This window comes from Coregonus lavaretus (assembly GCF_964263955.1).
Source record: "Coregonus lavaretus genome assembly, chromosome: 10".
NCBI classification, from domain to species: domain Eukaryota; kingdom Metazoa; phylum Chordata; class Actinopteri; order Salmoniformes; family Salmonidae; genus Coregonus; species Coregonus lavaretus.
Window position 1 is genome coordinate 53,537,126 of NC_139997.1, and position 14,913 is coordinate 53,552,038.

Sequence of the window (14,913 nt, forward strand, 5' to 3'; positions counted from 1 at the left end):
AATATGGCGTTGGTCCCCCCTTTGCTGCTATAACAGCCTCCACTCTTCTGGGAAGGCTTTCCACTAGATGTTGGAACATTGCTGCTTCCATTCAGCCACAAACATTACTGAGGTCGGGCACTGATGTTGGGCGATTAGGACTGGCTCGCAGTCAGCGTTCTAATTCATCCCAAAGGTGTTCGATGGGGTTGAGGTCAGGGCTCTGTGCAGGCCAGTCAAGTTCTTCCACACTGATCTGGACAAACCATTTCTGTTTGGACCTCGCTTTGTAAACGGCGGGGGCATTGTCATGCTGAAACAGGAAAGGGACTTCCCCAAACTGTTGCCACAAAGTTCAAATCAAGTTTTATTGGTCACAAACTTTTAGCAGATGTTATTGCAGATGTGACGAAATGCTTGTGTTCCTAGCTCCAACAGTGCAGTAATATCACATCTAAAAAGTAAAAGAATGGAATTAAGAAATATAGAAAAATTAGGACGAACAATGTTGGAGTATATATATATATATATGTGTATATAGCTAGCTCTGGAAAAAATTAAGAGACCACTGCAAATTTTTCTTAAATCAGCATCTCTACATGTATGACAGCCATTCCATTCCAGTGTCTGTTGAATTCCAACACAGGCACACCTCATTCTACTGAATTAGGTACTGATTAGGTGATCACATGAACCAAATCTTATTTAACGAGGAAAAGTATTAAAAACCACTGCTGTGGTCATCACTATCCTCTTGCAATAGGACCAGCTGGATGGCAAAAACAGTGCTAATAGTACCTCAAAAGTAATATTAATCAACAAATAACTATGGACCATGCCAAAAGAGTTGAAAAGGAAAGTTTTGATTGATGAAAAGAAGGGTTCAATTCTGGCTTTACTGGCAGAGGGATACAGTGAGCGTCAGGTTGCTTCCGTCCTTAAAATGTCAAAGATGGCGGTTCATAAGAACAAGGTCAAGCAGCAGACATTGGGGACAACAAAGCTACAGACCGGCACAGGGCGAAAACAACTCTCTACTGACCGGGATGACCGCCAACTCATTCGAATGTCACTCAACAACCGTAGGATGACATCAAGTGACCTACAAAAAGAATGGCAAACGGCAGCTGGGGTGAAGTGCACGACGAGGACGGTTAAGAAACAGGCTCCTAGGGGCAGGGCTGAAGTCGTGCAAAGCTAGAAAAATGCCTTTCATCAATGAGAAGCAAAGAAGAGCCAGGCTGAGGTTTGCAAAAAACCATAAGGATTGGACCGTAGAGAACTGGAGTAAGGTAATCTTCACTGATGATTCCAATTTTCAGCTTTGCCCAACACCTGGTCGTCTAATGGTTAGACGGAGACCTGGAGAGGCCTACAAGCCACAGTGTCTCGCACCCACTGTGAAATTTGGTGGAGGATCAGTGATGATCTGGGGGTGCTTCAGCAAGGCTGGAATCGGTCAGATTTTGTCTTTGTGAAGGACGCATGAATCAAGCCACGTACAAGGTTGTCCTGGAAGAAAACGTGCTTCCTTTTCCTCTGACATCGTTCCCCAACTCTGAGGATTGGTTTTTCCAGCAGGACAATGCGCCATGCCACACAGCCTGGTCAATCAAGGTGTGGATGGAGGACCACCAGATCAAGACCCTGTCATGGCCAGCCCAATCTCCAGACCTGAACCCCATTGAAAACTTCTGGAATGTGATCAAGAGGAAGATGGATAGTCACATACCATCAAACAAAGCCGAACTGCTTGAATTTTTGCGGCAACATCAATGTGAAAGACTGGTGGAGAGCATGCCAAGACGCATGAAAGCTGTGATTGAAAATCAGGGTTATTCCACCAAATATTGATTTCTAAACTCTTCCTAAGTTAAAACATTACTATTGTGTTGTTTAAAAATGAACATGAACTTATTTTCTTTGCATTATTCGAGGTGGTCTGACAACACTGCATCTTTTTTATTTTGACCAGTTGTCATTTTCTGCAAATAAATGCTCTAAATGACAATATTTTTATTTGGAATTTGGGAGAAATGTCAGTAGTTTATAGAATAAAGAAATATGTTAATTTTACCCAAACACATACCTATAAATAGTAAAACCAGAGAAACTGATAATTTTGCAGTGGTCTCTTAATTTTTCCAGAGCTGTATATATACACATACAAACACATATATATATATATATATATATATATATATATATATATATATATATATATATATATATATATATATATATATATATATACACACACACACACAACCAGTCAAAAGTTTGGACACACCTACTCATTCAAGGGTTTTTCTGTGTTTTTTACATTGTAGAATAATAGTGAAGACATCAAAACTATGAAATAACACATATGGAATCATGTAGTAACCAAAAAAGTGTTAAACAAATCCAAATATATTTGAGATTCTTCAAAGTAGCCACCCTTTGCCTTGACAGCTTTGCACACACTTGGCACTCTCTCAGCCAGCTTCATAAGGTAGACACCTGGAATGCATTTCAATTAACAGGTGTGCCATGTTAAAAGTTAATTTGTGTAATTTATTTCCTTCTTAATGCGTTTGAGCCAATCAGTTGTGTTGTGACAAGGTGGGGGGGGGTATACAGAATACAGAAGATACAGAAGATAGCCCTATTTGGTAAAAATAAGCCATCTCAGACTGGCCAATAAAAATAAAAGATTAAGATGGGCAGTCTGAGATATGGCTTTTTCTTTGCAACTCTGCCTAGAAGGTCAGCATCCTGGAGTCACCTCTTCACTGTTGACGTTGAGACTGGTGTTTTGCGGGTACTATTTAATGAAGCTGCCAGTTGAGGACATGTGAGGTGTCTGTTTCTCAAACTAGACACACTAATGTATTTGTCCTCTTTCTCAGTTGTGCACCGAGGCCTCCCACTCCTCTTTCTATTCTGGTTAGAGCCAGTTTGCGCTGTTCTGTGAAGGGAGTAGTACACAGCATTGTACGAGATCTTCAGTTTCTTGGCAATTTCTCAAATGGAATAGCCTTCATTTCTCAGAACAATAGACTGACGAGTTTCAGAAGAAAGTTATTTGTTTCTAGCCATTTTGAGCCTTTAATCGAACCCACAATTGCTGATGCGCCAGTTTTATTGCTTCTTTAATCAGCACAACAGTTTTCAGCTGTACTAACATAATTGCAAAAGGGTTTTCTAATGATCAATTAGCCTTTTAAAATGATAAACTTGGATTAGCAAACACAACGTGCCATTGGAACACAGGACTGATGGTTGTTGATAATGGGCCTCTGTACACCTATGTAAATATTCCATAAAAAATCTGCCGTTTCCAGCTACAATAGCCATTTACAACATTAACAATGTCTACACTGTATTTCTGATCAATTTGATGTTATTTTAATGGACAAAAAAATTGCTTTTCTTTAGAAAACAAGGAAATTTCTAAGTGACCCCAAACTTTTGAACAGTATGTATGTATATATAAACACTGTATGTGTGATGGGATTTATATACATTATGGACAGTATGTGGATAGAATATATAATATATCTGAAGAATACATGGATAGAATAGTGTATGTACAGCAATAGTTGAATAGGATGGACTAGAATACAGTATTTACAGTGCATTCGAAAAGTATTCAGACCTCTTTACTTTTTCCACATTTTGTTACGTTACAGCCTTAAAATAGATTAAATTATTTTTTTCCCCTCATCAATCTACAAACAATACCCGATAATGACAAAGCGAAAACTGGTTTTTAAATGTATTAAAAATGAAAAAATGAAAAACCTTATTTACATAAGTATTCAGACCCTTTGCTAAGAGAAATTGAGCTCAGGTGCATCCTGTTTCCATTGACCATCCTTGAGATGTTTCTACAACTTGATTGGAGTCCACCTGTGGTAAATTAAATTGATTGGACATGATTTGGAAAGGCACACACCTGTCTATATAAGGTCCCACAGTTGACAGTGCATGTCAGAGCAAAAACCAAGCCATGAGGTCGAAGGAATTTTCCGTAGAGCTCTGAGACAGGATTGTGTCGAGGCACAGATCTGGGGAAGTGTACCAAAACATTTCTGCAGCATTGAAGGTCCCCAAGAACACAGTGGCCTCCATCATTCTTAAATGGAAGAAGTTTGGAACCACCAAGACTGAACAATCGGGGGAGAAGGGCCTTGGTCAGGGAGGTGACCAAGAACCCGATGGTCACTCTGACAGAGCTCTAGAGGTCCTCTGTGGAGATGGGAGAACCTTCCAGAAGGACAACCATCTCTGCAGCACTCCACCAATCAGGCCTTTATGGTAGAGTGGCCAGACGGGAGCCACTCCTCAGTAAAAGGCACATGACAGCCTGCTTGGAGTTTGCCAAAAGGCACCTAAAGACTCTCGGACCATGAGAAACAAGATTCTCTGGTCTGATGAAACCAAGATTGAACTCTTTGGCCTGAATGCCAAGCGTCACGTCTGGAGGGAACCTAGCACCATCCCTACGGTGAAGCATGGTGGTGGCAGCATCATGCTGTGGGAATGTTTTTCAGCGGCAGGGACTGGGAGACTAGTCAGGATCGAGGGAAAGATGAACGCAGCAAAGTACAGAGATCCTTGATGAAAACCTGCTCCAGAGCACTCAAGACCTCAGACTGTGGCAAAGGTTCACCTTCCAACAGGACAACGACCCTAAGCACACAGCCAAGACAGCGCAGGAGTGGCTTCGGGACAAGTCTCTGAATGTCCTTGGGTGGCACAGCCAGAGCCCGGACTTGAACCAGATCTAACATCTCTGGAGAGACCTGAAAATAGCTCTGAAGTTATGCTCCCCATCCAACCTGACAGAGCTTGAGAGGATCTGCAGAGAAGAATGGGAGAAACTCCCCAAATATAGGTGTGCCAAGCTTGTAGCGTCATACCCAAGAAGATTCGAGGCTGTAATCGCTGACAAAGGTGCTTCAACAAAGTACTGAGTAAAGGGTCTGAATACATTGTGGTGGAGAAATCAGAATTAGCTAGGTAACATAGATAATTAAGATGTCTTATCTGCAGAATATGCTTATATGATTTAACTCGTTATTAGAATGTCTCCTTTTGGACTCTGGTGTGGGCAGCTGCACTTTCTCTCTCATATGGGCCTCAGTCACCTGGGGCCCAGAGAGGGGAGAAGTCAGGCTTGTCTATCAAATGTCCCTGTTGCTATGCAGAATATCATAAAGAGAATAGGGCAAAGGAGGTCAGAAGGAAACATTGTTTCCATATGCGAATATGTGTCTTTACCTATTGCAAACCATGTGAAGGGATGGCATGAGGAATGGGAACAAATCACTTGTCTCCACAATGTCTGTGTCAGTCACACCCTCCTTTGGCCTTGGGAGATTGTTCTCTCCCCTGGTTCCCTTTCTAGCAAGGTGGAAACTAAGTAACAACAAATGTCCTTCTAAATTCTTTGTACTGAACAAAACAATAAGTTCTTTGTATTTGGGGCTAAGGTCTGGCACAGGATGTGTGTGGGGTTCGTGTCTGGAACCATTGTATGTTATCTCTGAGGTTGCACGTATCCTGACCCATCCTGAGATAGTATATAACCCAGAGGCTCAGTCCACTCAGTGGGCTCTCACTCTATTCACTCCTGTGTGGGTATTGTGACCAGCTCCCTTATCGATAAGTTTTGAATAAGTTAATATTCTGATTGGGGATTGACCTCGTCTCTCCTCATTATTGATTAAAATATCCACTACAACATACAGTATAGTTTATTTTTAATACATTTGCTAAAAACCTGTTTTTGCTTTGTCATTATGGGGTATTGTGTGTAGATTTGATTAAATTGTTTTTTTCCCCTCATCATTTTAGAATAAGGCTGTAACTTAACAAAATGTGGGAAAAGTGAAGGGGTCTGAATACTTTCCAAATGCACTGTACATATGAAATGGGTAAAACAGTATGTAAACATTATTAAAGTGACCAGTGTTCCATGTCTATCTACATAGGGCAGCAGCCTCTAAGGTGCAGGGCTAAGTAACCGGGTGGTAGCTCTAAGCTGCGTGCAGTAGCCAGGAGACTGCCGCTCAGCTCCCCCGGGACTGCCGCGCAGAGCAGAATAAATATCAGCCCATGAAGAGAAGCACGAGATTGAATTTCACTCAACTTTCTAGAGTTTTCCCCGTTAGTTAACTCTATCAATGTTTCCCTTTACTGTGGCAATTGTGATTGAATCAACGTAATATTAGCCACTTTCAATGCAACATACCGAAACAAAACGAACTATGCAAGACATTTTGTTGTAGGCAGAACGCATCGGAGTAGGATTCTATTGCGCTCGACTCAGTCCATACTCTACACAGACCGGTGCAGTATTTTGAGACAGGTTTGAATAAGCTAAGTAGCCAATAGGCAGAGGGTAGCATAATTTGTCTGATTCTCTGTAATAATGGTATGGGAATAATAATGCATTTTATTTTGTAAAGTTGTTTCTTGCATCAAACACAACATTTTCAGTCACCACCTTGTCTGAAGGACAAGTGGATAAACAGGTTAATGTCAAGCCCTGCATGTTTTTTCAAAAGTCTCATGGAATGTAGGCCTACATTGACCACCACACATTGGCTGCTACTGTAGGCTGAATGATAGAACAGCCATGTCCATGTTAAAATGTTACGGGATGCATTTTCTCCATAGTTTTTTATGGTAAGCCTACATTATGATCAAATAGTCACAGTAGCCTACATGGCCACTGTTAAAACTGTAACTTAAAGCGGGTACAACCTCAGTGTTCACAGTAAACGCACGCTGGAAGTTGCACAGAATTTTCACAACTTTCAAGTTTGTGCTCAGCAGACCTGAAATTTGCTGTACCAATATGTTTGGAAGGGAACATTGCTAGTGACAGTGACTAAGTTCAGGGCAGGGTACTGGGAGGAGGCCGGCTAGTGATGGCCATTTAATAGTCTGATGGCCTTGAGATAGAAGCAGTTTTTCAGTCTCTCGGTCCCAGCTTTGATGCACCTGTACTGACCTCGCGTTCTGGATGATAGCGGGGTGAACAGGCCGTGGCTCGGGTGGCTGAGGTCCTTGATGATCTTCTTGGCACATAATCGTCTAGAATGTCATTGTATGCTGTAGTGTTAAGATTTCCCTTCACTGGAACTAAGGGGCCTAGCCTGAACCATGGTGATCTTAGGCTTGTGTGCGGCTGCTCGGCCTTGTGCTGTTGCTTTCAGAGTCAGTTTGGAAATCAATGAGTGTTGAAACCGAGGAGAGACGATTTTTACGCACTTTAACACTCCTTTCCACTTTGAGGGGCATTTTCTTTTCTTGGCTGGCCCATTCTCCTGCCCCCTCGGTTGTGCCACTACAAGCTGTAAATAAAAATAAAAAAAGTATTTCTATATGGCACAAAAAGCTTACTGAGATGATACACTGATTGTATGACAGGGGTGCTTACTGGCCTCGTAAAAAAAAAAAACCTGAATGACATTCAGAGAAAGAAATGGGAGGATGCTGTGCTGGACTGACCTGTTGATCTAGCTAACGTTAGCTAGCTACATGGTTGACGCAGCTAGCTAGCTTAGACAGTTTATCTTGTGGCAACCTAATGTGATAGCTAGTTAGTTACTGCCACACACATCCGATTAATCTATTCACGCTTTGTGCCAATGACAAGGTGTCTAGTTGGCCAACAAACAGAGATCATATGGGGAGCTAAAAACAGGAGATTCAACTTTTACTGTGATTCTAGGTAAGCCAAAGCTACCTACCTAGCCAGCTAGTTAGCCATTAGATTTGTACTTGTCCTCAAAACACAATTTCAACAGTAGAATTATATCTTACAAATAGTCTTACTCCAGAAATATATAATATTACAACGGCAGAAGGTAATTAAAGTGTAACTTACCTCTGATCTCGTCTGGCTAAGAAAATATGAAGACGCCTGTTTCACTTCAAGAGCCACAGTGGAGATAAAACTGGGTTTGTAAGACAACTTTGAGAGCTCATACAGACTTAAAGGGGGACCAATAGTATCAATTCATGTAAAACCAATTTTAAGCATTTTTGGTTAAGAGGTTTTCGTCTGTCAGCAATGATATAATGTAAATCTACACTGAACAAAAACGCAACATGTAAAGTGCTGGGACATGTTTCATGAACTGAAATAAAAGATCCCAGAAATGTTCCATACGCACAAAAAGCTTATTTCTCTCAAATGTTGTACACACATTTGTGTACATCCTTGTTAGTGAGCATTTTATACTTTGTCAAGATAATCCATCCACCTAACAGGTGTGGCATATCATAGGGTGACCATATTTTAGTTTTCAAAAAAGAGGACAGTGGGAGCGGGAGGCAGACGGACACCCGCAGTGGGTGGTAAATACAAATGCGTTCACAACCATGCAACTATGTTATTGAACTTTAATACATAAAGTAATACATCCTTTCCATTCAACTGCTGGCCCTCAACAATAGAATAATAACAAACAAATAAAAAAATATGTTTAGCTTTTAACACCTTTTACACAACACTGTTTATTTTCATGGCCATAGGTTAAAATCAAATCAAATAAACAGTTTAAAAAATCCACTATTTCAGTCAAAAATAATGTCAGTCCTCCTGATGCTCTCTGGTATACTTTCCCGATGATAGAATCTTTCCCAACAGTCCTTGTTTACCAATCAAGTAGGCATGAAAGTCTTTGCAAGACATGTTTTTAAAGTTGTGTTGTGTACACAGAAGCCCCTTCAGTGACTCAATAGACAAGTGATTCCTTTCCTTTGTCCACTGGCTTTGCATCAGTGAAAAAACTCTCTCTACATTTGCATTGTGAGAAGGAATAGCAAAGAAAAACTGTGCAATCTTCAGTAGCGCTGAATGAAAATCTATGCTTTTGGACCTTTCAAAATATTTGATCCACTTCTTGTGTGCTTGCAGATTACTGAACTCTCCATCACTGTTACACCTTTCTGTAAATGTCTTCAGGTTGGTGACCTGATCAAAGCACTTTGCATCATCAATTGGCACCCCCTTTTCTCCCAGGTGTTTGATACAGGCTTCTATGTCTATCCAGTCAGGTGTCTCACTCAGATCCATCCACATGAAAGAGGAGAACTCCTCCATGGGTGCCATCCATTTCTCCAGATACTCCAGGCATGAACTGTACAGACCCTGTACTTGAGCACTGAAATGGTCACAATTCTTACCAAGTCCATCCTTGTGCTTTTCTGCCAATAGTCCCTTAACTTGAAGGGACATGAAGTTATTGGTCTTGCGTTCAAGAAGCATGGTGTGGACTTTGTTCAAAAGGTTCTTCACTTCCACAATTTAATTGATCTCCCTTTCCATCTCCTGAATGTGTGAATGAAACACACACATGAGTGAGTGCATGTGCCACAGAGGTACATTTCACTGAACTCATCTTCAAAAAACATATTGATCAAGGAGGGTGTTTTTTCCTGTGACAAAAATAATGCTTTCAAGGCTGGAAACATCTGTAGCAGCCTCTCAATACCTGGGAATAATGACAGCCATCGCGTCTTGCTGTGAGAAAGGAGACTTCTGTATTCAACATCAACAAATTCACAGTACTCCTTCAGATTCTCTGTGCGCACAGTGTAGATGTGAAAGTATTGACATATTTTGAAGATTATGTTCTCAATATCGACATCTAGCGTGTCTGCCCCGTAATGAACACAATTGTTCAAGACTTGTGCTGGGCAGCCCACACCGATTAAAGAGTTGTTCTGCAATGACTTCTTTAAGTTTGCGAAAAAATTATTTCCTTCTTCATCACGCCGGATTCCCCCGAACATTGTATTGCAGTTGTCACCTGTAAATGCAATACATTTTGAAAAAATCCCATACTTTTCCAGTGTTTCTTTGATGTTTTGCGCGATCGTATTTGGAGTGTTTTTAACTTCGACTAATTTACTTTGCACGCCACCATCCTTCCAATCAAAATACTGAATAAGCAGAGGGAATATTGTCACAGCACCGTAATTGCTCCCATCAGTAGAAACACCACAGTAAGTTATGTCTTCTAGTGCTTTCAGAGCTATGTCGACAGAATGTGGTGTTATCACAGCGCTAACAATTGCTTCGGTCTTAGTACGAGCGCTTGAACATTTTCGCGCAGTCTCGGAATCAGGGAAAGCCTTTTTTAACAAGGCAGACGTGCAGACCATTGATCTGTAGCTATTGTGATGCTTCGTGGTGTGGAATGCAAAAACTCCCTCCGAAGCTGGGCTTCTAGGTCGCTAGCACCTTTATTTGACACCCCAAAAACGCACACAATGAATGGCGACTGTAGAAAGCAAAAGCCGAATCCCGGACATTTTGGGTGATTTAGAAATCCCGGCCAGACGCTATTTTTTTTGGTCCAAAAAGAGGACATTTCCGGGAAAAAGAGTATGTATGGTCACCCTAGCATATCAAGAAGCTGATTAAACAGCATCATTACACAGGTGCACCTTGTGCTGGGGACAAGGATGTAAACACATTTGTCTCCTGAGTGGCGCAGTGGTCTAAGGCGCCGCATCGCAGTGCTAGCTGTGCCACTAGAGATCCTGGTTCGAATCCAGGCTCTGTCGCAGCCGGCCGCGACCGGGAGACTCATGGGCGGCGCACAATTGGCCCAGCGTCGTCCAGGGTAGGGGAGGGAATGGCCGGCAGGGATGTAGCTCAGTTGATAGAGCATGGCGTTTGCAACGCCAGGGTTGTGGGTTCGATTCCCACGGGGGGCCAGTATAAAAAAATAATATATGTATATATGTATTCACTAACTGTAAGTCGCTCTGGATAAGAGCGTCTGCTAAATGACTAAAATGTAAATGTGTACAACATGAGAGAAATAAGCTTTTTGTGCGTATGGAAAACTTCTGGGATCTTTTATTTCAGTTCATGAAACATGTTCCAGCACTTTACATGTTGCATTTTTGTTCAGTGTAGATATATATTACATCATTGTTGACAGACGAAAACCTCCTAACCAAACATGCTTAAAATTGGTTTTACATGAATTGATACTATTGGTTCCCCTTTAAGTCTGTATGAACGTTTCACAACCCCTTGACTAATTAAATGTATTCAAAATAGCTTGTCATCAAAACTCCATTAGCTCTCAAAGTTGTCTGTCAAACCCAGTGTTATCTCCACTGTGGCTCTTGAAGTGAAGCAGGCATCTTCATATTTTTTGTTTTGCCAACGTAATTGTAGAGAATTTTGCAGTACGTCCAACTGGCCTCAAAACAGCAGACCACGGGTGACCACGCCAGCCCAGGACCTCCACATCCGGCTTCTTCATCGGAAAAACTCATTCTGACTGGCTGGGCCTGGCTCCCAGGTGGCTGCACCCCTGCCCAGTCATGTGAAATCCATAGATTAGGGCCTAATGAATTTATTTCAATTGACTGATTTCCTTATATGAACTGTAAGGCAGCAAAATCTTTGAAATGGTTACATTTTTGTTCAGTATATGTAACAAAAGTGATTTGGTAAAATGTAACTAAGTAAAAAGTTAGTTACTTCCTCCAGAAATTCCTTCAGTAAGAATACAAGTACAGCCCACAGAGTAACTAGAAAAGTACTAGTTCCTCCAGAAATATTAAAGGGCATTAGTGGACCGGATTCAAACTCATGCCTACTATGGCACGTGTGCCATTGTCAGCGGCTGTACCCACCGGACCACGCAGGTACTGAAATAACCATTCATTTATTTTGCCTATTGGTTGCCTTGAACATAGAATTAAACAATGGAGCTAAAGGAACTGATTTTCCCTAACGAAAAATACATCTATCCCCTACAAATATTGTCAATTTATTATAATCCACATAAGAATTCACACGAGACGCACTGTATACATAGGCTACTTGTACTGACACCCAGTGGAAATTGTACTGACCTGCAGTCATAATTATTTTATAGCCTACAAACACTGCCACCAGCTGCCCCCTGGCGTCAATTCTAAATAGACATTCAAATCCTCCTGCTGCAAGATTATTTTCCTCCTGCGACGAAATGGGTCATATTAAGATCCGACATCTGTTCCAACTGAACACAACTTATCAAAGGGGGAATTGAGGGGGTTTACGAAAAAATCCAACAGCTGGTGTGCGTCTCTCTCTCTTTTGAACTACACACAAGATCTATTTTAACTTGAGCAATAAGGCCCGAGGGGGTGTGGTATATGGCCAATATACCACGGCTAAGGGCTGTTCTTATGTACGACGCAACGCAGAGTGCTAGGACACAGCCCTTAGCCGTGGTATATTGGCCATATCACAAACCTCAGAGGTGCCTTATTGCTATTGTAAACTGGTTACCAACGTAATTAGAGCAGTATAAATAAATGTTGTCATACCCATGGTATACGGTCTGATATACCACAGCTTTCAGCCAATCAGCTCGAACCACCCAGTTTATAAAATCAAATAAATCATGTGATAGGGAGACATCAAAGGCAACAGTTGCATTTATTTCCAATGAAAATGAGTACATCTTCTCTCTTCTAGTCTTTCGATGTAAACATTTCTACTGTGAGTTGAGGCCTCTATTAGTTGCTGCATTGTATATGGGCCGTGTAAACTGTGACACCACTCACGTCAATGGCTTACGGTACATCACAATTAGACAACATACAGTAATGTGTGCTTTATCATATACTTAAAAACGAATACACTTTGCATATCTGCATTTTAATAAAGCCAAGTAAGCTTTGAAAATATTCACATACAGGTTTCTGGATAAACAACACCAGAATTGATTGCATATTTTTAAGACTTAGGACTAGTATACTTGATGGTACCTACATATACGTGTTTGCAAAAATATAAATATACAGGTACTGTACTTAGTTACGTTATTGCTATGCATGATTAAGGTCTGGCCTAGTTTGGCTCAGATTTCAGACCACTCTATGAGGTGTATGGCCATTGTCTTACATTAGATAGTGTAATGAAATGTCTGCACTGTCAGTTGAGGGGCGAGTGTCAAGTACGAGTGACGCCACCTGATGTCAGACAATGGTGTTTGGCTGTTGATGAGTCGAGTCCACCTACACTACCAGTAAATGCTTATCCATTAACATGACATTAACTGACAACATGGGAGAACAAGGTAACAACAAGTTAGTACCAAAAAGCAGTGAAGTTGAAAGTCCATGATTTGTTGTGCCTTCTGTCATAAATCAGTGATGGTGAGCAAAACAGATCAGTGTGTCTCAAACTAGAAAAAGAAAAACAGAACAAAATGTATAAAAAACATGTCCCAAATTATAACATGAATGACCCTAGAGAAGGGAATGGCCACTGTCAGCAAGTTAGCTCTCTCTCGGTCTCCGGTCCCATCAGGGTCTTTGGTCCATGTGCACAATGTCATGAAGGAATGTCAAAAAACAAACGTTGACGTCACTATGATGATGGAAGACAAATCCATGGTAGGCTTGGCATACTGGGCCCATACATTAACTGAAAGAAAACAAAGAAAATGACTAAAAATAACAAAATAAAGTGAATGGAAACACACTATGGAGTGAAATAATGCAAATCATATACATCCACATTCACATTCTTTCAGAAAAATGTATGACTTCATGAAGATAAAGTATAATGAAGGTGAAAGAGAGAATAGAGACAGAAAAAAATATAAAAATAAAGGTCAGAACATTTGTGGAATGTGCCTCAGAGAATCATTATGTCAGTACAGCAGAATTAATTAATGAGTAGTAATTCTCAGAGCTGTCAGTGGAGGGAGCCGTTCAACTCCATTTTGAAGACAACTCATGAAAAATGCCACTGTAAATGTAAAGTTAATATAAAAATGTGTCATGAAGTGATCGAAATTTATACAATAGTTACCTGGAGGAAAATGGGGGAGGGTCATGATTTTTCAATTTCAGTCAGGGGGAGGGTTTAGTGTTTTTTAATTTAGTCCAAGGGAGGGTCATGTAATTTGTAATCGATTAAAATGTCATATTGCTCAGAGTTGGAGAATTAGTTGCTTATTATAGTATCTCATGTGTGCCTGATGATGCCCCTCATCCCTGATTCTCTGCTGGGCGAGCAATATCAACTGAGCCTAGTGTGGTCTCAATCAATTGATCCATAATCTATACTATAGGCTATACTAAGAGCATGCTTGGAGAAGCACAAGACTAAGTTATATTTTTACGAAAATGTACTTTGAGTTTATGTACTGCTGGGATGGTGTATATAAAAAAACGAGGCTACACTGCATTACACACTGCAATGGATAGGCGTTCCCAATCATGGTTTGTCTCTATGACATTCGGAGGCTGCGCTACAACTTTCTATAGCCAAGGAGCAGTGGTGTAATGTTATTTTTTTAGGTGAGCGCAAAATAAATAATTAAATGACAATCATTTCACAATCAAAGTTTGTAACCACAGATTGAATATTTAAGTGATAATGCCCGAGAAGCCGGTGTTCGGAGGATATATTGACACGGGTGTTCGTCGAGGGCCGGCAAACCATGCCAATATATCCTCCAAAAAACGGCTTCGAGGGCATTATCACATTTATACAACGGGTTATCAACATATTCAAATAATGATTTACATATTTTCATTAAAAACGTTACTTTGATGAATTTATTCATACTATTTCATCCTTACACAAGATATAGTCCCGACACAAATATGTAAATTTGGTTGCTACCCAAGCCGGCTGGTCATTCGGTCTATCGGTTCGGTTGCCAGAGACGCGACCCAGTCGTTAAGTCTTTTTGTTCTGTATCTATGGACGCGACCCAGTCGTTCGTTCTAAATGCTCTATTGCCATACTGGCTGGCAACGTTCTTATCCCTTGCTTGCTAGCTAGCCAACTACGGCTAACTTACAGTCACGTCAAACAGTGCAGCCAGAATAACAACAAAGTAGCTGCATTTACATTTGTTTAAGCTTTTTTCTAATTACATTTATTTGGATACATCC

General features: G+C 40.9%; 1 protein-coding gene across 1 annotated transcript in view; it reads right to left on the reverse strand.

Moving 5' to 3' along the window:
- Positions 1–12,417: 12,417 nt before the first annotated feature.
- The window catches only part of LOC311136484 (septin-8-A), a 33,145-nt gene continuing 30,649 nt past the window's right edge, over positions 12,418–14,913 (reverse strand). The window contains exon 10 of the mRNA XM_084170625.1: positions 12,418–13,429. Within this exon, the coding sequence (XP_084026751.1) occupies positions 13,426–13,429 (4 nt within the window). The 3' untranslated portion in view covers positions 12,418–13,425. The remainder of the gene's footprint in view (positions 13,430–14,913) is intronic.